Source organism: Lepisma saccharinum, chromosome 3 (assembly GCF_977018435.1).
Source record: "Lepisma saccharinum chromosome 3, izLepSacc3.1, whole genome shotgun sequence".
Lineage (NCBI taxonomy): Eukaryota > Metazoa > Arthropoda > Insecta > Zygentoma > Lepismatidae > Lepisma > Lepisma saccharinum.
Window position 1 is genome coordinate 122,569,897 of NC_139231.1, and position 27,895 is coordinate 122,597,791.

A 27,895-nucleotide genomic window follows, 5' to 3' on the forward strand; every position below is an offset into this window, starting at 1 on the left:
CACATGCAATACAGGAAAAGAGTGTCCTGTAATGTGAGTCTGTAAACCAAATGTAACTCACGAATGAAGAAGTTTACGTTAAGGTTTCGTCTTCTACGAAGCAATACAGGCTTGGATGGCGCAATGGTATCGTCGTCGCCTTGTAATCAAGGAGTCCCGGTGGAGGCACAAAGGGGTTCGGATCCCACTTTAAACTGTAGGTCCAGTCCCGATTAGTCATACTGTGTATTGTGGACTTAAAACACCAAATCAACAACCAACCTACCAATACAGGGTTGGAAACACTACAGTTATAGGTTTGGAAACACTGCTCTTCTCGGGAACTACTCTACCAGGCGAAACTAGATGATATAAAATTACGGGTTGCATAACCGTAAGGGAGGGCGTTTCTTTCGAATTTGTGTGTACCATCAATGGTGTCCAAACACTTTTTACACTCACTGTACTACATGGATAGGAATTCATAAGAACATTGATTCATTTCGTTACTTGATTTATTGTGCTAAAGACTTTTTTATGTAAAAACAATAATTATCCTGTATATTCATGTAGTGGTGAGGTTAGTGGTCAAAGGTCCCAGGTTCGAAACCTGGGTAAAGCATAAGTGCATGTGTTTGTCATTCATCCCACGTCCTCATCTAACCGTCGTCACTGTTTATGGGGATTATGACATGATTTGGGGGACGCGCCATTGGCCTTGGGGGAAGGGGCACATCTGATGTCCCTTGGATTTGTACCGCTGTTGAAACTAATATAAATATCCCGAATCTTCCATAAGACTATGGGTAAGTTTCTCTTTAACTTCTTTCGTGACAACACGGAAGTTAACACCAATAAATGCAACTTACTTGTGTAAGTGTTATACAGATCATTTGTATGTTTTCCCCTCTCTGCTAAGTAACAATCGATAAAATTGTCCGGAACGGTTGACCTTGATGATGCTAGATGTCTTTTTACTGCGGCCTGAAAATGAAATAAAAATTCTGGTGAACAAAGATTGTGCCAAAATAATAGATTTTGAGAACTGAATCAATATATAAGGAACTTCTATTTCCACAAAGCAAAAATTATTGTTTAAAATTATTTATTTGCTATATTGCAGCGATGAAGTTTTTATTGTTTAATAATCTCACATAACAGGTCCAGCAGGGGTAGTGGAGATTATAACTCCCTCTTGGCCTGAATTTATTTTCTTGAAAAAATAGCATCAAATATGTGAATAGAGGGTAAAATAAAATATTGTACTGAATACTATAAATAATCCATAATCCTCTTCTTACATTCTTCTTCCAATTACACAATTGCTTGCATTGTAGATTTACAGTTGTTACAAACATTTAAACATTTAAAAACTATGGACCATTTTTTTAATTGTTTTTTTTTTATTTAAGAGGACAAAGATTATGTTCAAATAATTAATATGTTATGAAATCAGAAAGAAAGAATGAAAATGCTTTCTTCCACCAACAGAATTAACTAAATGAAGAAACGGTAGGATGGGGTAGATTAATCGGTATATACTCCCGGTATCGGCCGATATAGGTGTATCGGTTATATCTGTAAAATTACCGATCCGATATATCTATAAATATACCATAATTTAGTTCAGCATTCTGTCATTTTGTTATAATTCTTGTCATAACCACGACGGGGTTCAAACCCAAAACCATCACTATGTACAAACTATAACTTACCACAACGACACCATACAGCTCACGATGCACCCTTCTAGCTTTGGGTAAGACCGTGAACCACGGGCACGCATGAAGCAGAAGAGGAAAGTTGCACACCACACCACCTGAAGCATCCACCAAACCTTCGTAGATCCTAGTCTGCTCGAGAAGATGCTTTATCTTGACATCGGCGCGATCAAAGCGTTCACCAGCGAGCATTCTCCACATAACGTTAACTCCAGCCACCCCTAATACCTCCTGCGCATAAATAGGCTTTCCCCACGTGGGCCCGGCTATTTGCAGTAGTTCCTCAAACACTAGCTGAATCTCCTCCTGAACTATTGGCTCCATTTTTATGCTTCCAAACCCCAGGTGCTTGAGAATTCCCATAGTAACCAGGCGCTGTTCCTGCCAGTAGGGTCCTTCAATGTTGAATATTACTAGATATGAAGTATAAAATTTAAATAATAAACAAATAGAAAACACATTTGACCTATTTCTAAAAAGTAATAAAAAGCTGTCCATGTAGTCCCTACCTGGTGGACCGAAATGGGAGGAGCTTTATGATGTATAAAGCAAATGTTCTGTTCAGTTATCTATGAGCTTTTTCAGAAGCACATGTCTTTTTCACTGTCTGTGGGGAAGTTTTTTTTTTTGTCTCTCCTGGCCTTTTTAATAGGTTGTGCATGTCCCGTGCAAGTCCCTTTACTACCTTGCACTTTTAACCATTCTCAAGAGGTTTTTTAACCACCCCCTTTTTTAACTCTCAGTTAAGGATTTTAGGTAAGGAGATTTTCCCCGCATACTTTGAAGGGTGTAAAATGGCTACATATGCCGACGCACCCAGAAAATAAAATTAACTCGTTCACTCAGTTATCTATGAATGAAGAGAAGTGTAAAAACTAAAATATAACTAGTAATTACTCTACGTGACATACACATCAAAAGCTGACAAGTTAAAAAGCGCATCATTTATCCTGCATTGCTGGTTTTTATGAATGTTTAGGCTGGTCCCCGTGCCGGAGTGGTTAGTGCATGCACTACGATGCCAGGGGTCCCGGGTTCGAATCCCAGCCTGGGCATGGATGTTTGAGAGTGTCCATTCACCAATTTCATCATATCACCACTCATCCCCATCTTCGAAAATTAGCGAAAAGTGGCATAAAAAGCGAAGTAAAATATAATAAATCAATTACGCATGTTTATTTACGTGGGCTTGACAATCTGTCAAAAACTAATCAAAAAATTGACTCCATGATCTAGAATAAGTCTTCAAAATCACGTATTGACTAATAAGATTTAAATAATTATTTTTTGCTTACCACTGACAAAGTCTTCCGTTAAGAGTTTCTGGAATTCTGTGACCTCCGGTCGTCCGTCCAAATTTTGCCTCAGGAGTGCCTCCCGTATTGCTTCCTTACCTGAAATCACTACTATTGGATGAGGGCCAAAATAAAACCCCATGACTTCACCATAGGGTTCAGCCAGTTTTTGAATTGCTTCATGGGGAAGGCCACCCAGGAGTTTCAGGTTTATTAAATTTCCTATGATCGGCCATCTTGTAGGACCTGAAATGTGAAAACACGAATTTTAAACATTTGAGAATCCTTATATAACTACAACTATGTTATTTGGGTAAACCATTACAAATCCGTGATATTTTGAGGCGAAATCTTTAGTATGGGAGAAATACAAATCTAATTTTAAAATGTTAAGTTTAGAAGTCATAAAATTTTGTTGAAAACATTTGAAATTTCTTATTTTGCCGTACAATATTTGACATCTGAGTTAAGGAAAATACAAAATTTTAAGGAACAACAAAGTATACTCGGTAAAAGTTTAGCAATGAATTTGACGACGAAGCGTTTTACGTTAACTGCAACTTGCTAAGGCAAGTAAAACCTCTTAACAATAAAATATAGTACGTGTCCAATTAGAAATAGATGTTCCATAGCTGATGCACACAATAGAAAAATAAGTAAGTCAATGCTCACAATTTTTCAAGGTTAAGTGTGCGTGGATACATGAGAAAGACTGCAATCATATAGGCTAAAGGCAGTGTCCGAAAGGTACAAGACAATACTTGAAGAGAACACCCTTCTAAAACGGTCTCGCAGTGCAATCTCGAAGTCTTGGACTACAAGCAGAAATACTTCGAACTGCACTTCGACTGCAGCGCCAAATATGAACTAAGAACACATTATTCTTCCCGCGTTTTAAACACTTGTTTCTCATCATAGAAATCACATAGCATTTTAGAAAGTTATTGTACTTACATTTTCACAGGTTAGAAGAACTACAACCAACACCGGGGTGTCTTTCGACTTCCACGATTTCAAACAAATGAACAACGAGTGGAGAAGTCTAGTAAAGAATATTGCAATTTCGCGCGCTATGGGCTCGATTGCTCGTTTAATTGGAGCTTTCGAACTGCACTAAGTGAAACCACTTCCGACAACGCCATACTTCGAGACTGCTTTTTGGACCTTTCGAACAGAGCCAAAGGATCTTCTACTGAAAAATTTATCTCATCTATTATGCAGCATACATGCTTGAAAATTTGTTCTTGCTTTTTCCATCTAATTTCGCAAGGAATATTTTACAATAGGGAGATTGGAAGTTAATTACGTTCGTCTAATTAATACGTTGATAAATAAATAATAATTTTACTTCTGAAGATCAGTATGTGGGGCAATATCGGTTATAATTCCTTTCAAATATGCATACAAATACAAACGTTGAGAGGTAAAGTGTGAAATAAAGTTTTCTAAACAATGTTATGCTCTATTTCTCTTCTGAGGAAGTAACCTGTCTTGGCTCAACCTGTCACTTGTTTTAGTTACTTTCCCAGGTAAAATAATTAGCATAACACTTAAAAAAACTAACCAAAACGGTTCAATCGAATAAAAGACAGAATAACTACCTTATTCTTTACCATGGATATTAGGGGAAAACTCAGTTCTTTTATCTCAATGATACCCAGACGTTCAGTTTAAAAATATATAAAAATACTATTTATTTAGTTGATTAAATATGTACAAAGAATTACATAAGAAATGACATGATCCTCTTTAATTGAAACACTGTAATATATATATATATATATATATATATATATATATATATATATATATATAAGAGAGGTTCGTACGCTGGCCTAGACCAGCAGTACTAGTTCAAAAATGTATCTAGCTTGTCACTAGCATACATGACATGTTTCTCTAATTCCCTCCCTTTCTTGTTTAAAAGGAAAATTGCCACGCAAAAATAGACTAATCTTGATTGAAATTACAATTAATTATGCGCTATTCTTGAAATTATATAAAAACTAAACTGCAGTGATTCTATTTCGACCCTGTCACAGTCCCTTTAATCCCAGATTAAATAAAAACCAGACGCGATGAAAGCAAATGGTTGATCCGTGATCGCTAGACATTTGACTAGCCCCGCCACCCTACCGGCACCGAAAGAACCTTCCAAAGGTCTCCCCTCTTGCCCAAAAAACGTAAGAATGCCAACCCCCGTTACTCAATCGGTTCTCTTATATAGGCGATTAAAAAAAACAGTAAACTGAACTTTTTTCAACCCCCTCTCAAGTTGAAAGGACAAGATTTTAAAACTAACAGCCTTCTGCAAGTTGGCTTTCACCGTCACGTAGGCCATCCCTTCAGCAAGTTATATTGGAAACTGCATAAAAAAGAAGTATAGCTGTCACTAAAAAAAATAACATTGAACATACATAAAAACTAATAATAAAAAAGTATATTGTAGTGATTCTATCATTACAAAAAGTAATCAAAATTTCAAACTTAGAAATATTCGTAGCTTGAAAAATTGTTCTATATTTTAGGGTGGAAGATATTCCCATGATTATGATTGTAATAATTAAATAAAGAATGCAAAATATTAAGTATCTATAATGGAAAACTTAAACAAGAGCTTTTAGCATATGTGAATGTTAAGGTTATGTTTTGGGATATTATTAAATTACGTACGTGTATATGGATGGATATGCTCCATTCCTACAGTTTTATATACTTAGTTTACTATATTATGTTATGTACATATGTGTTTCCGTGCATGTGTGTGTGACTACATATATGTCTGTATGTTGATTACTTGAATAGAAAAGTGTATACAGCAACGTAAGCTTTCCTATAATTGCAGATATTTTCTCTGTTGAAGGCAAATAAATAAGTAAATAAATAAATACTCAAGTGACCATGAGATGTTTGTGAAAAGATATGTGATTCCAAATTTCTAACTATAAAATAAGTTCAACTCTCCTTAGCAATATATCATCTACTGGAATACGACCAATTTGAGAGTGCATGGGATATGAATTTACGAATTTAAGTTATATGACTTTTCAGGGAATATAAAATGATTTACCAATTGGCAGGGTGACCAATAACGAAATTTTCATGATTTTTTCCTTTGGAGAGTTTCGTGTCATGCTGGGCCGTTCCTGTCACATAAATGCAATATAATAAAGGAAATAAAATGTATTAAGACGTACCTGGAGGGAAACCTCTAGGTTTCTTTGAGAGCCACCAGATGAAGAATAATGCAGGGGCAACAACGTAGACACCAAAGAATATGGCAGAGTGCAAACCTGTAACATAACATGTGAAAAAGTTAGCACCAAAGGCTCATATACTTATTACAAATATACAGATTATTTTCACTGTGTAATCGCAAACAAGAAATATTTATTTCTACTGGCAATGTTTCATCTATGCATGCAGATCTTTAATTCATGAAGTATAACAGTAATGTTGATTGATTTTTTTTTGTTTTAAGTCCACTTTATGCACAGAAAGGCTAATCGGGACTGGACCTACAGTTTAAAGTGGGATTCGAAGCACTATGTGCCTCCACCGGGTATCGAACCTGGACCCCTTGATTACAAGGCGACGACGCTACCACTGCTCCAACGCGGAGGCCCAACTAACAATAATAATAATTATTATTGTTAATATTATGTAGCACTTTTACATTAACAAGAGCCGTAGTAATTCAGTAGGTAGGGCGCCTGACTGCCACATGGAGTTTCAGGTTTTTCTAGCAATGTTCCTGCTCTGTGCTTCATTCAGACTCTAATAAATGGATATCACGGGGGGATGGGGTAAAGACGGCCGTACCGTGGTGCTGATCACATCACCTCCACAACATTGTATGTTGAAATACACGGGGTAGTTTATTTTTTTTTTCTTTAGCTAGCCTCCGTGGCAGAGTGGTTAGCACATTGCGCTACGACGGCAGGGGTCCCGGGTTCCAATCGCGATATGAGTGTTTTATGTGAGTGTCCCTTCATCAATTTCATCACTCATCCTCATCTTCGCGATTATCCAAAAGTGGCAGAAAAGTTAAGCAAAATAAACAAAAACAACAACCTTTCAGCTTTTTCATTCCCGAGGTAACGAATTAAAAACAAATTTACTTACCGTCCCAATCCTGGACATACGAATATTAGTTGATTCTGCTCATCTAAGACACAGTGGCGGGTTCGAAAACTAGGGGGCAAGGTGCCAAAACTGGGGGTGCAAGGACACTTTACTTCCCCTTGGTAGATAAAGTTTAGCATAGTGCAGGGGTAAAAGTGGCAAGAAGTGGGGGCATGCCCCCTCTGGCTCCCTAATCGCCGCCACCGAAGACATATAAATAGGACATAAATTGTAGAGGTTTATCGTGTAAAGAAAGGATTGCATACTAAACCAATGATGCGATCAACATTCCTTGTTCTTTCTCCATTCACACAATACCCGTAAATAAAAGATATTGTGCATTTATGTTATTAATCTAGTGGTTATGAGAGGATTTGATCATATATAGAGTAGCTATTCATACAGAGTAACAATTTAAATGATACATCAGAGTGTTCGAGATGGCAGGTAGTGATTATTTTAAACTGCGTTATATACACAGAAGCTCAGTGCTATTTGCAATGGGGTAGTGATGGTTTATATTTTGATGATGTTGGGAATGCATTATTTTATTTGATAGAGTGGTTTACACTCAGTCTAGAGTGTGCTTGAACATGTTTCATTGAAACTTCTAGGACATCATTATCCATAAAGTTTCATTCGATATACAACTATTTGGAAGGAAAACTAAGCAAGAAAACAAATTATAAATTCTACGTGCCTGAAGAGGAAGAATATGAAAATATGTACATAACATACCACTATAAAAATGTCTCATACCTTTGTAATTCCCCATAAACTTATGTATTGATGTAGTACTTCATCAAACCACAAGATGTATACATGTATATTTAGTTAGGTTTGTTAATTGTTCATTGGACGGGGGGTGTAAGGGGTGCTCCTTCCACGTAGTGCACCCAATAGTCAACCTTACTTCCACGTAGTACACCCTGGACTGCAGCCTAACGAGGCTCTGGCGACTGGCCCCATAGCCAGTATAATTTTCTTTGTGTTGTCCTGTGCTTTGTCCTTATTTGTGCTGAGTGCTCCTTTACAGCCTCAGCTTTTAACGAAAGTCAGAAGATTTTAATATTTTATGATTTTAGTTATGCAACGTTAGAGTTGTTCTGTGTAACGATAAGGGGCTGGACGCCGTATAATGTGACGGGTGCAAAATAGCCTTAGTGCTGACGCACCCAAATTTTTAAATTCTAATTCTAATTCAAATTCATTACTCTATTTTTACCTACATGAAACCGTCATGGGAAAGGAGGAAATTTATTTATAATGTGGTAGCATAGGATAACAAATATGTTTTCTGCAAATCCTCTTCGCCAGGGCTCCCGGGTTCGAATCCCGCCCTGGGCATGAATGTTCTTCGGGAGTCCCTCCATTACTTTTGGCAAATCGTCTCGATTAGCCAAAGATGAAAGAAAAGCCACGCTAAATAACAAAATTGACCCATAAATTAGGGAAACTACGTTGTTAATGTCATAGGCGTGCACAGACCCTCTGATTAAAGGCGGGTGGGCAAAAACCATGATAGAAGTTCATACGGAGAAATAAAAACTCATTTCATCTTACTCTTTTATTGTATTGATGGGTATGAAACAGGGCGTATACAGAGTGTGCCCAGACCCACCGAAATCACTGTATTAGAAATCTTCCCTGGCACTAACGTTCTTTCCTCTCCCCTCCTTTATTGCTCCTCTCGATGGTTCGGAGACTACTTTCATAAGCATGGTATCGTGCACCAGATTCAAAACAACTACACATAATTTATTCATTTCCAACAGTGACCGCGATTAGGGAGGCGTGTAGGCAACCCGAATGCTTCTTGCCCCTGCACTATGGCCTCCTAATTTTAATCCTTATCTACAAAAAGGTAAAAACAAAGAAAAAGTAAAGTGCTCCCCTGTTCTTTGTATTCGCCATAAAGGCGAATAGGAGGTGTGGAGTTAGGGCCCCACACTTTCTTGATCAGCACCAGGCCCCTGGCCTCCTTTACCTCCCAGAGTTTCCTCCAGGTACCCACTTTATACGACGCTGGGTGGGCGCCGAAGCCTCTTGAACAGGTGGAAAAATCCACTTGATTATAAATTAGGGAAACTACGTTGCAGATAGTAGCATGTTAATGGCATAGACGCGCACAGACCCTCCCCCGCCGGGGATCGAACCCGGGTCTCCGGTATGATAGTCAGACGCCCTAACGACTGAGCTACCGTGGCTAACAATCCTTGTCTACAATGAAAAAGTAAACTGTCCTTGTCCCCTTCCCAATTTATCTCACAAATGTATTGGCAATTTATTCTGCAAAGGTAACACAAGTAACGAATAAAGTGTGTGGGGGTGATAATAACAAGAAATTTGCTCGAGAACGATGTTGGATAGTTCAATTTCATAGGAAATAATGCACCTTCCTTCCCCTCCGTAGTTGCTCGAAACTTTCGTCACTTTAAAAATACATAATATTATAAAGATCGTAAAATTGTTTAATAACGTTGACAAGATTCCTCTGCACTAAATTTCTAAGTCAGAGTATTAGCTCAACTGCCCCCTGCCCGTGCGAACGCCTGTGGTTAGTGTTGGGGTTAAAGAAGGCCACAGGCATAAGCGTCCGGTAGGGGGCAAGGGGGAGCCGTGCCCCCCCCCCTGGAAAACTAAAGTCAACCAAAAATTACATATTGCACACATATAATTTAATTTCAGCCACAATAATATGTGTTAATTATTGCACGAACATGATAAATTCAAATTTAAGCAACGTTTTTTGAAGGATGAACACTATTATTGGGGAAAATATGCCATGTTGACCCCCCCTGGAAAAAAATACCTTCCTTGTCCCTCCCTGGAAAAACTCCTGCGGACGCCCATGGCCGCAGGCGTTTATTTCAACTTCCATGTTGGGTGATAAGAACATCCCGTCCAGAAGACCTATTTAATACTCCCTCTGTCCCATAATTATTGTCCAGTACACCTTTGTTTGTTGTCTCATAATAGATGCCCGATATTCAAACTGTGACATTGGTGTATACAGAAGAAGAACATGAAACAAGGGAATGAGTCATATAACATTACTACTCGAGGATCAATACAAATTGTGCTTTCCATCTGCCTATTCGTCTGTCATTCCTGTACTACCATTTTGGCATACCGGACTATAATTATGGGACAGAGGGGGTAGTAAAGAGTTGAAAGACATTTGTTTTCATACATTTTCTGTTGTACATCATTGAAGCTTTTGTTAAATAGTAACTGCTAACAGTGACAACTGCTGCCTGGAACCTTGAAGTAATCTGTGGTGCAGCTCTTTTCCGCCTCGTGCCTGTGGTCTCCTTTTTGAGGGTGTATCACTGATCGCACACTTCTCTCCCACCTTTCTTGGTTAAGCTCCACCCTTCGTCTCGTGACGTCACGTTTAGTTGTTACCAAGTTCAGGCGTTAGCATTAATTTCCCGTAAATCTTCTAACATCACAAGTCGAAGGGCGGGGCTTGACGAAGAAGGTGCTTGTGAATTGTTCCATAAGTGATTCCTTTTTTGTGTCGCTTCGTGCTTGACGCTAGAGAATTTAGGTCTAGAAACTAGAAAACTTGTTCTTTTTCTTAAGCCGTAAATATGGTAAGCAATATTTCGATTTTCACTATCATATGCAAATAGTGTAGGCATATAAATGTTCCCAATATTTTCGTTACGCCATTTCTTGTTGAAATAATGTGTATCAATTAGAGTGAAAGGTTTGGTTAGTAAAGACTGCTCGTTCCACGTTTTCTGCAGTAAAATATGCCACACATGTATAAAACAAGATTCCAATCATTGCATGAATTTATTTCCCGGTAACAGTCTGATATAGTGAAAACACATTTCACTAGTTTATTTCCGATTTACATTTGTACTTACCTTATATGCATGGGATTATGTTTTTTTCACTGAAAAAAAGCTTAATTTTTCACATTACAAGTATTTATTGGTCGTTGGTAATTCGCTTTCGTTACACACAATATGGCGGGCAAATCTTGACTCACGTTGTCTATCGTCAGCTGATATGCAGTGTTTCCAAACTTATGAACCGAAAAATGCCGCACAAACTATTCATAGAGGGTATTTAAGCGAAAACTGATCTACAAACCATTCATGGAAGGTTAGGTTAGATGGCTGATATGCAGTGTTTCCAAACTTATGAACCGAAAAATTCCGCACAAACTATTCACAGAAGATTTTTTGGTACTATTATCGTATGGGTGAAACACCTACGAATCATATATTTCGGACTTCTTTACATTGCTAACGTGTAGCGGAACATTTCTTAAGGCGAAATAATGCATTTCTAACTAAGATAATGTTTATTTTCTCTATTTACGAGTACTTACTGTTACTTGTTGTTTCGAATCTGTAACACATTATGGCCGTGATAGCATACTGGTTTCTGGTTCTGAGAGTGTTTTGTCGATTTATGCAGTGGTGCAACCTCGTTCACCGGAAAATATCTACTTTCGTGCCCCTATTTGAAATTATGCTAATACGTCGCATTTACGTGTAGAACTTGTGAAATAACCTTGCGATTTACCACGTTCATTGTCCATCTTCCTTTCGCAATTCGGAACCATCTTTCTTTCGCAATTCGTTAATGCTCTTCCTTTACGCACAACCATCTTGCAACATTGAATATTGACGTCAGACGAGGAATGCCTACGTGGTTAGGTTAGGCCTGTTAGGTTAGGTTCCATTAGCATAAATACAAAGAAAAAATAATATTTTCGCTAACAGACGCGTTACCTTTGTATTGCCTAACATGGAAAAAAACTTTCCTGTGACGTCAGAACACAATGTTGCTACAGTGTTGTGCGATAAGTGACACCCATTCGGGTCGGAACCATCTTTCTTTCGTAATTCTCTTCCTTCCAACCTTGAATATTGACGTCAGACGTGAGACGATGAATGCCTACGTGGTTAGGTTAGGCCTGTTAGGTTAGGTTCCATTAGCATAATTATAAAAAAAACTGGTACTACTTTACTATACCTGAGACACCTGGGAGTCATTTCTTTCGCACTTTTTTACATTGCTAACGTACTATTCTGCATTCCGGAACACTTATTTAGGTGAAATAATTGAATTTGTTAGGAAAGTAATGTATATTTCTTACATTTACGAGTACTTACTGTTCTTGTTTCTTTCCACACACAACATGGGAACGAGTTTACAATACCGGACCACTCTCCAATTTTTATGAAATGTCTTCTACTCACTAATTGTGAACTCCTAAACACGAATCTGCATGTAATAATTGGCGGTCAAGTATGGAAATCGAGAAAAAAACGAAATAAACTATGTTTTCTTAACGTAACGTAACCCTACCATAAGAACAATAGCTCCACGGAAGACGCCATTTTTCCAACATGAAGAAATCAACAGGCAAGACAAGATATAGTTCTCGTAGCTAAAATATTAATTTTTCTTTGTATTTATGCTAATGGAACCTAACCTAACATGCCTAACCTAACCTCGTAGGCATTCCTCGTCTTACGTCAGCAAGATTGTTGTGCATAAAGGAAGACCATTAACGAATTGCGAAATAAAGATGGTTCCGAATTGCTGTGTAGGGACAATGAGCGTGGTAAATCGCAAGGTTATTTTACAATTTCTAGACGTAAATGTACAATTTTAACAAGCGACCGCCAAATATGAACTACAGTTACGTCATCAGGACACCGAAATTAGTAAGTAGGCGAAATTTTATAGAAATTGGAGAGTGGTCCGGTATTGTAAACTCATACCCACAACATGGCGATAGCTTACCGTTGATCGTTCCTTGAGCCAGAAAAACCATTGACGTTAGCCCAAAAATTCACGATAGCCCCACAAACCATCACGGGGACGAGGTATGCCTACTAGGTTAGGTTTGGTTCCATTAGCACTCCTTTCGTTCAATTTAGCATATACGGACAATACGAGAGCGTATTGTGCTCTCATGCAGGAAGCAAATGGCGGCAGCAGCAATAGCTGAAATAGATTTTTGTACAAAACCACATGCATTCGCATTAAAATGAATCAAAATTACATTCCCGAACATCAACAACGCTACAGAAAATGATTTGCGTAAGTACTTTCTCCTGTAAATTTGAAGAAATCTGTCTCAGGTATAGTAAAGTGTTACCGTTTTTGGGGCTACCCGTGGATGGTTTGTGGGAAATAAGGAACAACAGTAAGTACTCGTTAATGTAAGAAATAGACATTATTTTCCTTAGAAATTCATTATTTCACCTAAATAAATGTTCCGCAATGCAGAATAGTACGTTAGCAATGTAAAAAATTGCAAAATAAATCATTGATAGGTGTGTCTGGTATAGTAAAGTAGTACCGGTTTTTTAAGTGAAAATTGATCCACAAACCATTCATGGAAGGTTAGGTTAGATTCAGTTAGGTTAGGCAAACAGAAAATTAAATTACAAAAAAAAACCTCACACGTCATCTTGTAAAACTACTGCGTGGTTGCTACACTGACAGGTGGTTACATAATCGAATGCACGGAACATTTGATTCACGTGGTTGACGGTAATGGTGGCACGAGCTATCGTGCAACGGAGATACATTAATGTCGAAAATTACATTATTTACCGGCCGAATAAGTTGCACGAATGGAAAAAACACTATTCCCAGCTTCCAAAAGTCCACAGGAACTCGATTCCATAAGTAGTTTCCTGTCTTTTCTCCTGTAAATTTGAAGAAATGTGTTTTCACTTTATCTGACCTATTTCCCTAACAAAGTTTTCAAAACATGTTATAGAGACGACGAAGAAAATAATTGTAGTTTTTTTTTTAACATCTGCAGTTTGTGTCCTATTTTTATTAAGTATGTATAATATATTTAATATTTTCTGTAATTTACATCATTTTAATCTATTTTTGCATATTGTTTTTTACTTTTGAATCATAAAGACAGCTTTGAAATCCATCCCACACCTGCCCCTTGCTATATGTGTAAAACTTACCTGCCACATTTCATTTATAATACGACTGCTCCTACCCATGATTGTCTCTACTATATTTAATCTTAACTTTTGAAAGTAGGTATGTATGTGAAGTGACTAATCAATAGGCAACTTGAAAATGTAATTATGTATAATTATTGCAAGTGAAAAATGAAGAATAGATTTATTCTATTATATTCAATCGTACACTGCTTCATAAAAGAATGTGTGTATGAACGTATGTTTTGTTGCTGTGCAAGAAGTGTTGTGCCTTACTAGCCACTTACAAAAATTTCTATCTCTTGTTATTTATGGCTGCACAGAAAAACAACCTTTGGTAGGAGTGACTCCACTAATAACTCTTTTTATAATAATGAAAGTTACCTATCGGAATAAATGAAGCATGTTGTTGGTAACAAGATTAGTGGCACTTTAGTATTTTAGGACCAAGTAAGCGGGGCATCCGTGGATAATTCATATGTCTGTTTATGTAATTCCATTTTCTTTTACTTTACAGGCTTCCCACAAGACATTCAGGATCAAGCGGAAACTATCGAAGAAAATGAACCAGAACAGGCCCATTCCTCAATGGGTCAGAATGAAAACCGGAAATACTATCAGGTAGTTTACATTTGAGTGCTACTTTCGTATGGGTGTGACACCTATAAATCATATATTTCGCACATTTTTACATTACTAACATAGTATTCTGCATTGCGGAAGATTTCTTTAGGTGAAACAATGAATTTCTAATGAAAATAATGTCTATTTCTTACATTTACGAGTACTTACTGTTACTCGATATTTCGATTCTGTAACACACATTATGGCGATAGCGTACAGGTTCATCTCGATTTATGCAGTGTTGAAACCTTGTTCACCGAAAAATACCTATTTTCATGCCCGGATTTGAAATTATGCTAATACCTTGCAAACCATTGACGTTAGCCCCACAAATCATTCACGTTAACCCCACAAACCATTGACGTTAGCCCCACAACCATTTTCCGTAAGGTTAGGTTAGGCAAGCATAGTTTAAAAAATTAAAAATACTCGACGCGTCATGTTATAGTGAAAGCATGGTGAGGTTTGAAACACTGACTATGGGGTTTACGTCATCTAAGAAACAAAACATTGTGCTCTCGTGCAGAAAGCAAATGGCAGCAGTAGCAACAGCGTGTCAGACAGAGATTGTCGCAGAAAACAACATGCATTTGCATTAAAATGGATCAAAACTACATTTACAAACTTCCACAATGCTACAGAACATGATTTGCGTAAGTACTTTCTCCTGTTAAAAGTAAGAAATCCATCACACCTGTATGAAATTGTTACCTATATTTGTTTTTCGTGAGATTTTTAATTCTGTGTGATTAGCATGTCTATTTGATTTGGAGTGTAACTTTTTCACAAAAAGATTTAGATATATCCAACCAAGAAAATGTTTGTGCTGGCGGTATTGCCAGGGGCACGTAAAGTATCTGAGCACTCAGCGAGCAAAGTGATCACTCAGCTAGTTGATGGTCAAGTAAGCGTTGTTCATTGAGCTCTGCTTACTTGCTCTCTGAACGAGCTTGAGCCTTGCTCGCCACAGGTTTTAAGCCACATATCGTTTTGTGACATGGTGGTGGTATTTGTGATTAATGGCTTGCCACCTGGTTTAATTACGGAGGAAGTTCAAGTAACAGGAGGTGAAAAAAATTCCATGTTTGTAATTATATTAATGAAGTGTTTTTCTTATTACAAAAATTAACACCGTAGTTTTTGCAAAGTTGTGCCGGTGTGTAAAAATTTCGAATAACGTTTGGGGAAAAATGTTTGGTTACCACCCATCATTGTTTTGAGAGGCAGATCAATGAGCATACACCATCAAGTAAATGATCTGTCTGCTCAGCGATCATCGCTGAGATACTTAACGTGCCCCAGGTTGCTTTTGCAACTGTCACCTAGTGTGGCAGTTGGTAATTTGATATTAAGTAAGGGAATCGACAAATGTCATTTGACATAGGACTGTATTTACCATTTATCTACCATCATCATAGTAACCAGTAACAAGACAAAAGAACATCAGTATTCCATAAAGTTTGTACAACAGAATTATCCTAATATTTCATTTTTGGTAAAGTTTTCATCTCCGATAACGTATTTCTTCAATAATTTTTTTTGAAAGGTCGTGGAAGTGTTTTTTTCCCAATCGTTTAATTTGTCTGGTAAATCATGTATTTTTCAAAATTAATGTCTCTCCAATGCACAAAAGCTGTTGCCTCTATGTCCTTCCACTACGTGAACCAAATGTTGTGTGTGTTTGATTATGTAACCCCCGGGCAGTGTTTCCAATGATGCGGTTTTGTAACTATGTATTATCTTGAATTTTTCTGATGTAGAATAACAATTTTAACTACAGTGCTCAAAAAAAGTTTTGCATATTATGATCGGATTATGAATCGCGATATCCCCAAAAGGTATACAATGTTCATTATGTGAGCAATGCCCGAGATAGAAAATGACATAATTCCCCAAGTGAGTTTGATATTCAGCCGATAGAGGGAAGTAGTTGCCACATGATCCATGAGAAGATTTTAAAGCAGCCCGATGGGAGGCATTGTCCATGTCTTATCTGCACCTGTGAGTTGGAAACTGCACAGACAGCGGGTGGAAAATGAAGGGCAACATGCCTCGAGGAACCATTTCTGCTACGGACCGCATTCAAATTGTAACGCTGCTGCAAGAGGGATATCGCCAAGTGGACGTCGCTGACATGTTGGAGTGAGCCAAAGTGATGTCTTTCGAGTGTGGAAAAAGTTCGGGGAGACACAATCAGTTGTTCATCGACCAAGGACGCGAAACAACATGCAGGGAAGATCGGTACATGGTGATTGCAGCACGTCGTATACCCACTGCAACTGCTAACAGTTTGTGCCAGGATCGGCGGAGGGCCTCAGGAGCGAATATTTCCAATCAGACAGTACGGAGTCGACTTCATGAGGAAGGATTGATGTCAAGAAGACCCATACCCAAGGTTCCTCTGAAACCACACCATAAGAGAGACCTTGTAAGGTGGGCAACAATACACAGCGAATGGAGTCAAGAACAGTAGGAGCACACGCTCTTTACAGACGAGGTCACCATCAATTTGCACCCATTAAGCAAAAGCATAAGGGTTTTGGAGACAATCAGATGAGAGATTGAACAAGCCCTTCATCCAGGAACGTCACGAGCAGCGGGGGGACTCCATGTTTTGGGGTAGAATCATGTTTGGTCGACGTACGCCCCTGATTTCTCTCCAGGGTTACATGACTGGTCTGATGTGCAGAAATGTTATTCTTGAACCCGTGGTAGCAGGTTTCTCTACAACTGTGGGGGATGGATGATAACGCTCGACCACATCAAGCCATAGTGGTTCAGAGTTCCTTGATATGCATAGCATTCGACACATGGTGTGGCCGGAGTATTCTCCAGACATAAACTGTGTGGAACATGCATGGGGACAACTGAAGCAAGCAAATATCAGCCGCGAAAATCCTCCTGTGAACAAGGTGCAATTGCGGGAGGCTGCCATTCAAGAGTGGGACAGTCTTCCTCATGAAAAGTTGAATGCTCTTATCCTTAGCATGACCCGTCGTGTTCAAGCATGCCTTCGGGCTCGAGGTGGCTATACATGGTACTAAACTCCCATCTGTTGATCCCAAGCATGCCTGTGAGCCGTAGGTACACGGTATTGCATTGCCTTTCTTTTGTTTCACATCCCACATTTTCAATCTTGTGCTTCTGGTGTGATTTTGTTTCTTCTGCATGGCTGCACTGTTTTCTTTCTGTTTGTATGTCTCTCCTGTACTCTTGAATATGATTCCATGTATCTAGTACAATAAAATGATCACAAACCCTGAATATGCAAAACTTTTTTTGAGCACTGTATGTTTGCCTAACCTAACCTTGCCATGAATGGTTCGTGGAGCTGTTCGTGGTGTTTTTGAACCTGGAAAAATAATACAAAATCAGTAACACGGAAGTATGTATTTTTCGGTGAAGAAGGTTGGAAACACTGCATACCCACTGATCGACAATGCTAGTCAAGATTTCTCCTCCATATTGTGTGTAACGCAAGCGAAAAACGAATGAACATGAATTACTCGATATGTGGAAAATTGAGATTATTTTCGTGAAAAGAGCAAAATCCCACCTCCATGAATCCTCAGCAATGCAGAATATGTAAGTACCAATGTGGAAAATAAACGAATGAGACGTTTCTCTGAGATTAAGACGTTGATCAATTTTTAATAGGTAATGGCGCATACCTCCATTGACTTGTACATAAAAAAAAGTGTTCTGTAAAATAGTTATCTCAAATTTACAATGTAAGGAAGAGGTGGAAAGTACACTGTATAATTCCCAAAGGATGCAAAGTATAACATCCTTCCCAGTGGATGATATTCAACTTGACATCATCCGGCAGTGCAGGAAGATATCAGGCAAACATTCGCATGTGTTAAGAAAAGCATATGCGAAGCTTTCTTGCAGTGAGAAAATTTGCATTTCACAACTTTACAGAATTTCTGTGAAAAGTATTCCTCATGTGATCACGATAATCATGCCTTGAATCTCTCCAGCCAAGGTCATACACACATTGCTTACCTGGCATGTTTTCACACAGGATCCGATCTGTTTGCAGAAGATATGGTAAGTTAATTTCAGTCTATGACTTCATTGGATAACGTTTTCACTTGGCGAGAGTAGTAGAAGTATTTTTAAAAATATTTCAGGTTTAGTTATGGAAATTTCCATTACTTTGTTTTGAAATAACATGTACTGTATGTATTCATGATGGATGCGGTAAACATGGTTTAAAATTACTTACGTGAAATTTAGGAATTCGTATTTCCGCATTGCACAATTTAATAGGTAAATCCTATTAATTTCGAAGATCCTCTGTCTTCATTCACTAAGGGTACGGCCTCTGGAGCGGAGATGGTATCACGTCATAAATAGGATATAAATTTCTAAATTTCACTTAAGTAATTTTAAACTGCGTTTACTGCATCCATCATGAATTCAACACCTTTCATACGGAAGGAAATGCGGAAATAACAGTGACGCGGTACCATCCCTGCTCCAGATGCCGTACCCTTAATGAATGAATACAGAGGATCTTTGAAATTAATAGGGTTTATTTTCTTGTAGTTCTTGTGTTCAGGAGAAAACACGCTCCCTTCATCAGGCATTTATTTTTATCTTGACTTGAGATACATTTACAACAATGGTTAGCAATTTTTTAAACAAAAAGAATCCGTTATATAATGGATGTAGTCAATATAGCAACCTAACTGTGAAAAGAAGCAGTCTGTTTTATTTTTTATTTAAAATTATGAATCCCAAATATCACCAGGTAATTCAAAGTGATCATTGTTTTCACAAGGTTTCTTGATGTATTCTGTTACATTAAATTTTAAAGATGGTGGCTTACTCCATTTGTGAAAAAGAAAACTCCATACTGGATCTATGTTACCATTTTCATTATTTAATTTATTCCAGTGCTTCCCAGACATTCAACGCTCTATTTCCCGTCAATCTTTTTAAAACCCTTCTCTTTTTAATCAAATGGTTCTCTTCGATAATGTGAGCTGATAAACCCGTTCTTGGGTTTAGATTTATAATGTCCAAGTCGTGTTCATGCCATCTTATTGTCATTTTCCTTGCCGTTTGTCCTACATAATCCTTTGAACATGAACAACTTATATTATATATTCCTGTGGTTTTCACATCTGGTAGTTTTTCTCATTTTGAATTCATTGAATGTACATTCCAAACTTCTTGGTGATCTACAATTTTGAAATTAAATCTTGTAAATTTTTTTGCAATTTTATGTGAGAATCACTTGTGGAATGGAATGCACACAAATTTCTTTTCAACAGATTTTTCATCTTTGTCTGTATTTCTCTTTTCCTTTAGTTTTCTTGCGACTTGTTTCGTGATTTGGTTTATTCTGTTAGTGTGAAAGCCATTTTCTTTTGCTATATTAAGAAGCCTTTCTTCTTCATTTTTGATATCCTTATTATTAGAACATAGTCTTTCTGCTCTCAGGAAAAAAATTAAAAATATATTTTTGTTATTCGAGAATGTTCTGAATTGTAAAATAACCGTAAACTACAAGAAAATAATTCTACAATGCAAGCAATGTGTAATTACAAGAAAAACTATTATAGGATTTAACTATTAAATTATTCAACGCCAAAATACGAAATTTCTAAATTTCACGTAAGTAAGTACTGTATGTGTTTTTTTTTTTAATTTGTGTGTTTTCTGTTTGACATGTATCTTTAAATGAAATAAAATAAACATGCCATTATAAATTTTTGCATTGTTGTTAGCTGTATTTATAATCTGCAGCGATATGGTAAAGTCAGCCACATATTAGAATTTAGAATATATTGCGTTGTTACTGGTACAGCCTTCTGTGGGAAGGCCACTCTGGTGCGAGAATTAATTACTTTGAATTCAATTTTGTATTGATTAACAAATTGTTAAATGTTTTAATATTATATATCATGATTATCTTAGTTGGATTCATGTATTTTGAACAAACAATTGCTGGCTCCTGGGGAAAAGGAGGTGGCACCTGAATTATTTTTATTTTTGTCTACCCTTGCATGCCAACATCAACTGCTGTTTTTATTAGAACATTCGTGTACTTTAGGTATAGACAGTTTGAACATTGGTGTATTCAGCATTAGTTCAGCTTGATATTAATCTTGAAGAGAGAGTGACAAAGAAGTGCCCATGTTCAGACTCTAACCTGGAACCTTTGCTGGATATAGTGTAAGCTGATCATTCAGCATCCTCAGCCAGCAATGACAATGGGTTTACGTGGACCAGGGCTCCCCAATGCATTTTTTACAGAAAGAAAAGTAATACATATTTGTAGAAATTGGGGTGCTGAATCCAGAAATTGCATTAACTGTTGTTGATTTACTCTTGCTTATTTTCACATTATACAAGGGAGTGTAACTGAATCGAAACCAGAAATGTTGTATCGTATGCCTTATATGTAGGAACATTATTTTTTATAATGTTGAGTTACCAAGATTTGCTTATTAGTGAAATAAAATTATATACTAAATCCATTTTCCATCTACTAAGTTGTGAAATAATGTACATTTAGCATAATTCTTGATGTTCCTCGTAAAATTTTACCCACATTTTGTGCAAAATAACTGTAAAAACCATAAATTTTCTCCTCTGACTTTAATATATTTGATAGAATTTTGGCAAAATATAACGACTGCAGTCGTTACAATTTCTATACATAGTGGCAGGTACATTAAATGTTTATATTTTCCATAACAGTTTTTCAACACACTTTATCAAAGGTTAGATCACCAAGGAAAAAGTCCTGCCTGCACCCAGCAGTTCCAGAAGAAAATGGAAGCTCCGTTTCTAACACAGTTGTTCAGTTCAATCTTATTTACCTTGGCATTAGTACTAAAAGTGAAACAAACTTAACTGTGTTTCTGTAGCCATAATCTTTGTGAATGTTTGAACAGCTCAGTGATCTCATGCATGGATACTGTAAGCAATAATGTTACATTAGAATACCAGCAGAGTTAGGAATTAGCATTGTCCTTGTCCCATAATAGATGTGCAAATTGGAAGTTTATGAATTTACAGAGAAGCAAAGATGTAGTGAAGAGAAACTGAATGATCGAATCAAATTCTTTATTCCTGAAATCTTTTTACCTGCATCATAGCCACTTTTTTTTCGATGATTTTTGCCAATATTTGTACAAACAATCTGTAAAGGAATACAACCATATTGTTGTTTTACGTATTTTTCTAGAACACTGGAACCTAAATTTTTACATTTTTAGGGGACCAAACTGAAAGGTGCCAAAACTAGGGGGTCAAAGACAGCATATTTCCCTTTGTAGATAAGATTTAGCATAGTGCGGGGCCAAAAGTGGCTAAATTTGTGGGGCAACTGCCCCCCTAATCGCCGCCACTGGTGTCATGTGATTCTTGTTGATACTGTAATCTATGTCATGCCACACATATTGTAGCACTGGTAAGTTGGTCCTTTGAATACTATATGTTTAGACACGCATGTCTCATTTTCAATTGGTATGGAAATTCTCATGTAGTATGTGGATCTTTTAATGAGCTCCTGCCATATTTTTGATTCACACAGAGAATTCTTCCATTGATCATTTCTTCTTTATTTTTTCAGATACAATGCCAAGAGGCGTCACTGGAGAAGAACGAAGCTAAAATTGTAAATGTGATGATGGACGGGTGTAACAAGGAACAATAAAAGGCGTCATGTATCTTAAATTTTCTATTATTTTCAAATTATAGGTCCATGACTTTTGCTCTTAATGTGCTCCAGATGTAGTCACTCACATGTCTGGATTAATGATTCAGTTGAAAGTTAATGGAATTGTTACAATCCAGGAGTGTCCATGACTGTATATTTAAATGTAACTGTTACAATGTAGCAAGACAACAATAAAACTAACACCTTTGAACTGTGTTATAGATTACAAAGAAACAAATAGAAATTGGAATTTTGAAATATCATTGTGTTTCTGACTTAATTTGTAATTATATGATTCATAAAATTAATAGCAGAATGATATTGCATAGGATATCATTGTTTAAGAATGTGACAATTTTTTTAAGTCAGAAATGTTATGATACATTTTTCAGGAAGAATTTTTATCCAAAATCTAGTGAATACTTTAGCCCATACACAGGGGTGTTGCCTGAAGGGTGTTCACAGAGCACACGAACCCCCAACCTAAAACTGAAAAATTTTCAATCTGTTTTCTTTTCTGCACAATAAAACACTAATGGCTGCGGTGGCTCAGTCGGTAACGCATCTGACTACCATGCTAAAGGTCCCGGGTTTGATCCCTGGGGGTCAGGGGCACAACCGGATCAAGAAAGTGTGGAGAATTACCCCCACACCTCCTATACGCTTTCATGGCGTGGTGCTAAGCACAGGGGAGCATTTTACCTTTTTTTTTATTTTGCAATAAAACACTACATTTCCATATATTTTTGTTCACAATGCTTCAAATTTCCCCCGACTGTTGGCAAGAAAAGCTCACCAGATAGGCAATGCGAACCTCTTCTGCCATTCTAGCCGAATAAGCAGATGGCTATATCTCTACGGAAGAAGCAGAGAGAAACCAAGTGAAGATGTTGGAACTAGTGGTAATTGGAGCACGTGAACCTCCAGAAAGTCTTCTTGCTTGGAAGTTACCTTCGACAGATGGCAGCAACAGTTAATGGTTCAGAGAATACGGACTGCGGAGGTAATGTAGGGCTTCTTTCATTTTAGTTTTGTTCAGCTTATGTATTTGGGGAAAGTAAGCAGCAGTTACGATATAATGCAAGCACTGTTTGCATTGTTATAGTATTCCTAAGATCGATGTTTGTGCCTAATATCTTCCGTCTGCAATATATTTCAACAAATATTAAGGTTGCATACTCCCCAACAACTCTAGTTGCAACTAGTTGTCGTGCACCGAAATACTTGCATGGCGAAGGTTTTATTATTTTAATCATTATTTCAGTAAAATGAACACATTTACATCAATAGTTAAAATGTGTTGCTTCAACATTTAGATAATGTAGATGTGTCAAAACTAAAGAAGACAAAGACACTGCCATCAGAAAATAATATTTATCTCGATACACATGTAAACGAGTATGGATAACTACCAATTACATGTCTATTGAAAACAAATTATAATTGTTATAAACTCCTACATATAACTTGAAAAGAATAAATTTTTAAGTTTCGCGAGTTGCAATTCTAATCTTGACATTTGAGCATTTCCAGAGACTTACGAATGAAATATAGGGAAGTTGCTGTGAATAGCTATTGAAATTGGAAAAAAATAAACACATATTCGACGATATCATTGTTATCGAAAATGGGGCGGGGGTTAATTTTTAGGAGCAAATAAAGGAATTTCCAACACAAAAATTAGGAGAAAAGTAATGCTTATTGGTTTGGTTTATTTTATGTCACTTTTCTGCCACTTTTGGCTAACCACGAAAATTAGGATGGGTGCTTATATGATGAAGCTAATGAAGGGACATTGTTGAATTGTTTATTAACGAAATAACGAAAATTCCTAACAGTAGAACATAATGGTTATATGCATGAATAAAAATAAATAAATAAAAAAAAAAGACAGTACTTGCCCGACATATACATCTGAACGGGTGTCACAGAATCTTGCAGTAGGAACAAAACAGACTACTGCCTGGTCATAGTTGCCAGCTCATGGTAAATCTTTACAAAGTTGCTAAAACAAATATTTCCAACAATCCCCCCCTCCCCCTCGAAATGATATCTTACAAACATTTAGTATCATTTCGCACCATTTCCTTTTAAACAACATTATGAATAATACTCTTACAATGTTTCTCATGCAGATTACGACATAGTGATTTGGTAAATAAGTCTGCTGGATTATTTTCACTTGATACAAATTGCACTTCCACAACTCCTTCCATTACTTTCTCTCTTATGAAGTGATTTTTTATTGTTATGTGATGTTTTATTGCAGTATGCTGGGTTCCTGACTTATCCACAAAGTTCTTAGTATGTGCAATAGCTGCTTGACTGTCACTTTTGATCACTGTTGGTTCCACATCTGCATCTTCTAATTTGAGTAAATTCAACATTTGCTTCATCCAAGTAAAGCCACAGGACGCTAATGCCACATATTCAGCTTTCATGGTACTTAACGTAATTGCAGTTTGCTTTATGCTTTTCCAAATCATTTGCAAGAATGACTAAGTAACCAGTAATTCTTTTGCGATCCTCTTCACAGTTTGCCCAGTCAGCATCGCAGTATGCCACCATTGGTTTTCCTACAGGTTGACAGGCACGTCGCCTGATAATGTTCGCATGAGCACGTGAACACTCATGTATATGTTCTAAATTTCGTACATATTAAATGCACACACATATATTTCTTCGAAATAATACTTTTTTGATGTTCGAGTATACACACACAATGTAGTCTGATATGACGTCTTTCACGTCTGATAACTTTTTTTTTAGATAGTTGGTAACACTGACTCCCATTACGTTCCATGGTTGTAATGAACACAATGGCTGTGTTGTGTGTTGTGAACTGTCAGCTAAGGGGCTGTTGGCTACTATACCCCGAAAGTGTTCACTGCCCTGTGCGAACATTGTGGTGCGAACCCTGATCCAAGCGGCAATACTTCTTACATTCGGCACCAGGGCACAGCATATACAGGCGCGTCTAGGAGGACTTGACAAGATCGGTGCTAAATAGTTGCAATCTTTAGTGAGAAGTCTCTAAACCTGGCGGGTTTTAAATTCCAGTGGGCGCTAAAATTCACGGAATAGTGACGAGCAACTTTTCTTTAGAAACTAGTCTGCAGGAGTTACAAAATATGTTTCAAAGTTTATATGATTTGCACATGTGCGTCTAAGGGCAATTCACACTGCAACTTCCTTTAGTAATCGACGTTTTTCATGCCAAGGAAATAACTCTCACCAACTTAAATTGCAAAGGAAAGTGCTGACTACATTTACATCAATTCAACGTGCATTTATGGTAACTATACTCAGAATAGTATGGGGTCGTATGGCCTAAATAGTTGTTACCGAAAAAAGTTATCAATTGGTGTTAGGGTCATTCCACGTCAATTCATCCACGCCATGTCACCCACCATCCCCGATTTTGATGAAATTTGGTATGCTTATAGAACTTTTGATGCTGATTACAAAAATGACAACTTTTTATAAATTGGTCAAGTGGGTCAGAAGTTACGCGCTTTTTAAAATCTCCGTGTACGCCACATGCGGCTCCACTTTGAATGACACGCATTAGGTTATAAACGATCGTATCTTCCCTCGGGTTTGCCGTAGAAACTTCAAGTTTGTTTTATTTTCTTCAGAATAGTATAAGCTTTCATTTAAATAACGTTTCAGATTAATGCATCAATAAACATGTATTTTTATATATAGTTTTATGTATTTTTTTAGAAAAATAAATGACTAACTTCAAGAGCAAATTTCATGCAATGCCCCCCCTTCAATTTCCCCCCAATTTTATATGTAGGTAGCTCAGAGTGTGTACTAATGCCTGATGGAAAAATTGGGATGGGCGGTTCAGACATAGGGTGATAAAAAAATCATTTGCATAAAATGACATTAAAAGTAAATCTTATTAGAAATGCTTATGTATTTAGCACAAAGCCTGAAGTACAATGTTTCAAGCTACAATACAACTTTATACTCACTTTACGTAACTAAATTAACTAATTTCGATTTTATGTATATATATGATAGTGAGTAAGTCGCACGGAACCAAAAAATGAATTTAAGCCATATATAGACTTTTTCAGTCTGCAATACAGTCTTTCTTGTCCCCTTTTTACATAGCCTTCTGCTTGTTTCATATATATATAGTCTCCTTCAGCTCACTATGTAAATAAGCATTCTTCATATCATATTGGTCCAGTATCCATCCCTTTTCGACAGCAATTGCAGTGAATAATCTAGTTGTGTCGAAACTTGGTACAGGAGCATAAATGTCATTATAATATATGCCCTTTTTCTGTGTGAAACCTTTAGCTACTTGTCGTGCTTGAAGTGCACTTTATTCTAATTTTTCTTTTTATTTAATACCCATTTGCAATCAACAGGTGTGATGACTCCATGTGGTAATTCTGCTAATTCCCAAACATCATGTTCCTTTAGTGATTCTATCTCCTCTTGCATGGCTTCAACCCAATGCCCAGCTTCATTACCATTCATTGCCTCTTCAAACATTGTAGAATCGTCAACGTACTGATTTTGGACTGAGTATGACTGTTCATTTATTGTCTGATTACAGCAATGTTCTTTCCAAGTCTGATTCTTAGTGTCATACGATGTTTTCTGCTTAAATTTTCTTCAGGAGATTTTTCACCCATTTCCTCCTCTTCTTCTTCGGACATACTTTCTAAGGTAGATTCAGTTTGGCCATCTTCGTTGAAGAATATCACTTCTTCCTTTAAATTTTCTTTGTCTTCGGAGTTGTCATGGTCCTCAACTTTGTTACCATCTTCTTTGAATACCCAATCTCTGGACTCTATAATTTTATTTTCTCTTGGCATCCAAATTTGATGTCCTTGTTCATGAATTGCATACCCAACCAGTATACCCTGTTCAGCTCTTGTACTTAATTTTGAAGTACGCTTTTGCTTTGGTGTGTGTACAAAAACTTCACATCCAATGGCTTTAAGATGTCTCACACTTGGTGTTTTTCCAGTCCACAGTTCATATGGGGTCTTTGCTTCATTATGACTATTTGTTGTACAATTTCTAATGTATGCTGCTGTGTATGTTAGTTCAGCCCAAAGTGTCCTTGGTATGTTACTCTAGTGTATATACCATTGTTCTTTCATGTATTATTCCATGATCCCTACAAAACTTATCCTATTTCTTTGAACAGAATTCCAACCCATTATCAGTTCGTATTTTTTTCAAACTTTTTCCAGTTTGTTTTTCAACTTCCAGTTTCCAATCCCTAAATGTCCTAAACACATCATCTTTGGATTTCAAAAAGTAAACATATGTATATCTGCTCACATCATCTATTATGCTTAATACATATCGAGCACCACCTAAACTTTTCACATCCAAAGGTCCCATAAGATCGGAATGCACAAGTTCAAGTACTGACGTTTCCCTTTTTGTGTCATAACTACTCATAAATGGTTGCCAAGTTGACTTTCCTATTAGGCAATTATTACATGGCGTTGGTTTATCTAATTTTACAATTAAGCCCTAACACAG

General features: G+C 37.1%; 2 protein-coding genes across 5 annotated transcripts in view; one reads left to right on the top strand and one right to left on the bottom strand.

Annotated features, from left to right (window-relative positions):
* The window catches only part of LOC145985382 (methyl farnesoate epoxidase-like), a 287,065-nt gene that overhangs the window by 80,474 nt on the left and 178,696 nt on the right, over positions 1–27,895 (bottom strand). For 3 of the 4 annotated variants that reach the window (XM_083119344.1, XM_083119343.1, XM_083119346.1), the window contains exons 1-5: positions 7,880–7,912; positions 6,193–6,288; positions 2,996–3,241; positions 1,695–2,113; positions 849–963 (exon numbers count right to left, since the gene is read on the bottom strand). In XM_083119344.1, the coding sequence (XP_082975470.1) occupies positions 849–963; positions 1,695–2,113; positions 2,996–3,241; positions 6,193–6,288; positions 7,880–7,895 (892 nt within the window). In that variant the 5' untranslated portion in view covers positions 7,896–7,912. Of the gene's footprint in view, positions 1–848; positions 964–1,694; positions 2,114–2,995; positions 3,242–6,192; positions 6,289–7,879; positions 7,913–27,895 lie in introns of those variants that run through there. The other variant, XM_083119345.1, reaches the window with a different exon arrangement.
* Positions 10,585–22,389, top strand: LOC145985986 (large ribosomal subunit protein eL39). Its single transcript, XM_083120147.1, has 3 exons — positions 10,585–10,719; positions 14,585–14,688; positions 22,286–22,389. The coding sequence occupies exons 1-3, from the start codon at positions 10,717–10,719 to the stop codon at positions 22,332–22,334; spliced, it is 156 nt and encodes a 51-aa protein (XP_082976273.1). The 5' UTR covers positions 10,585–10,716; the 3' UTR covers positions 22,335–22,389.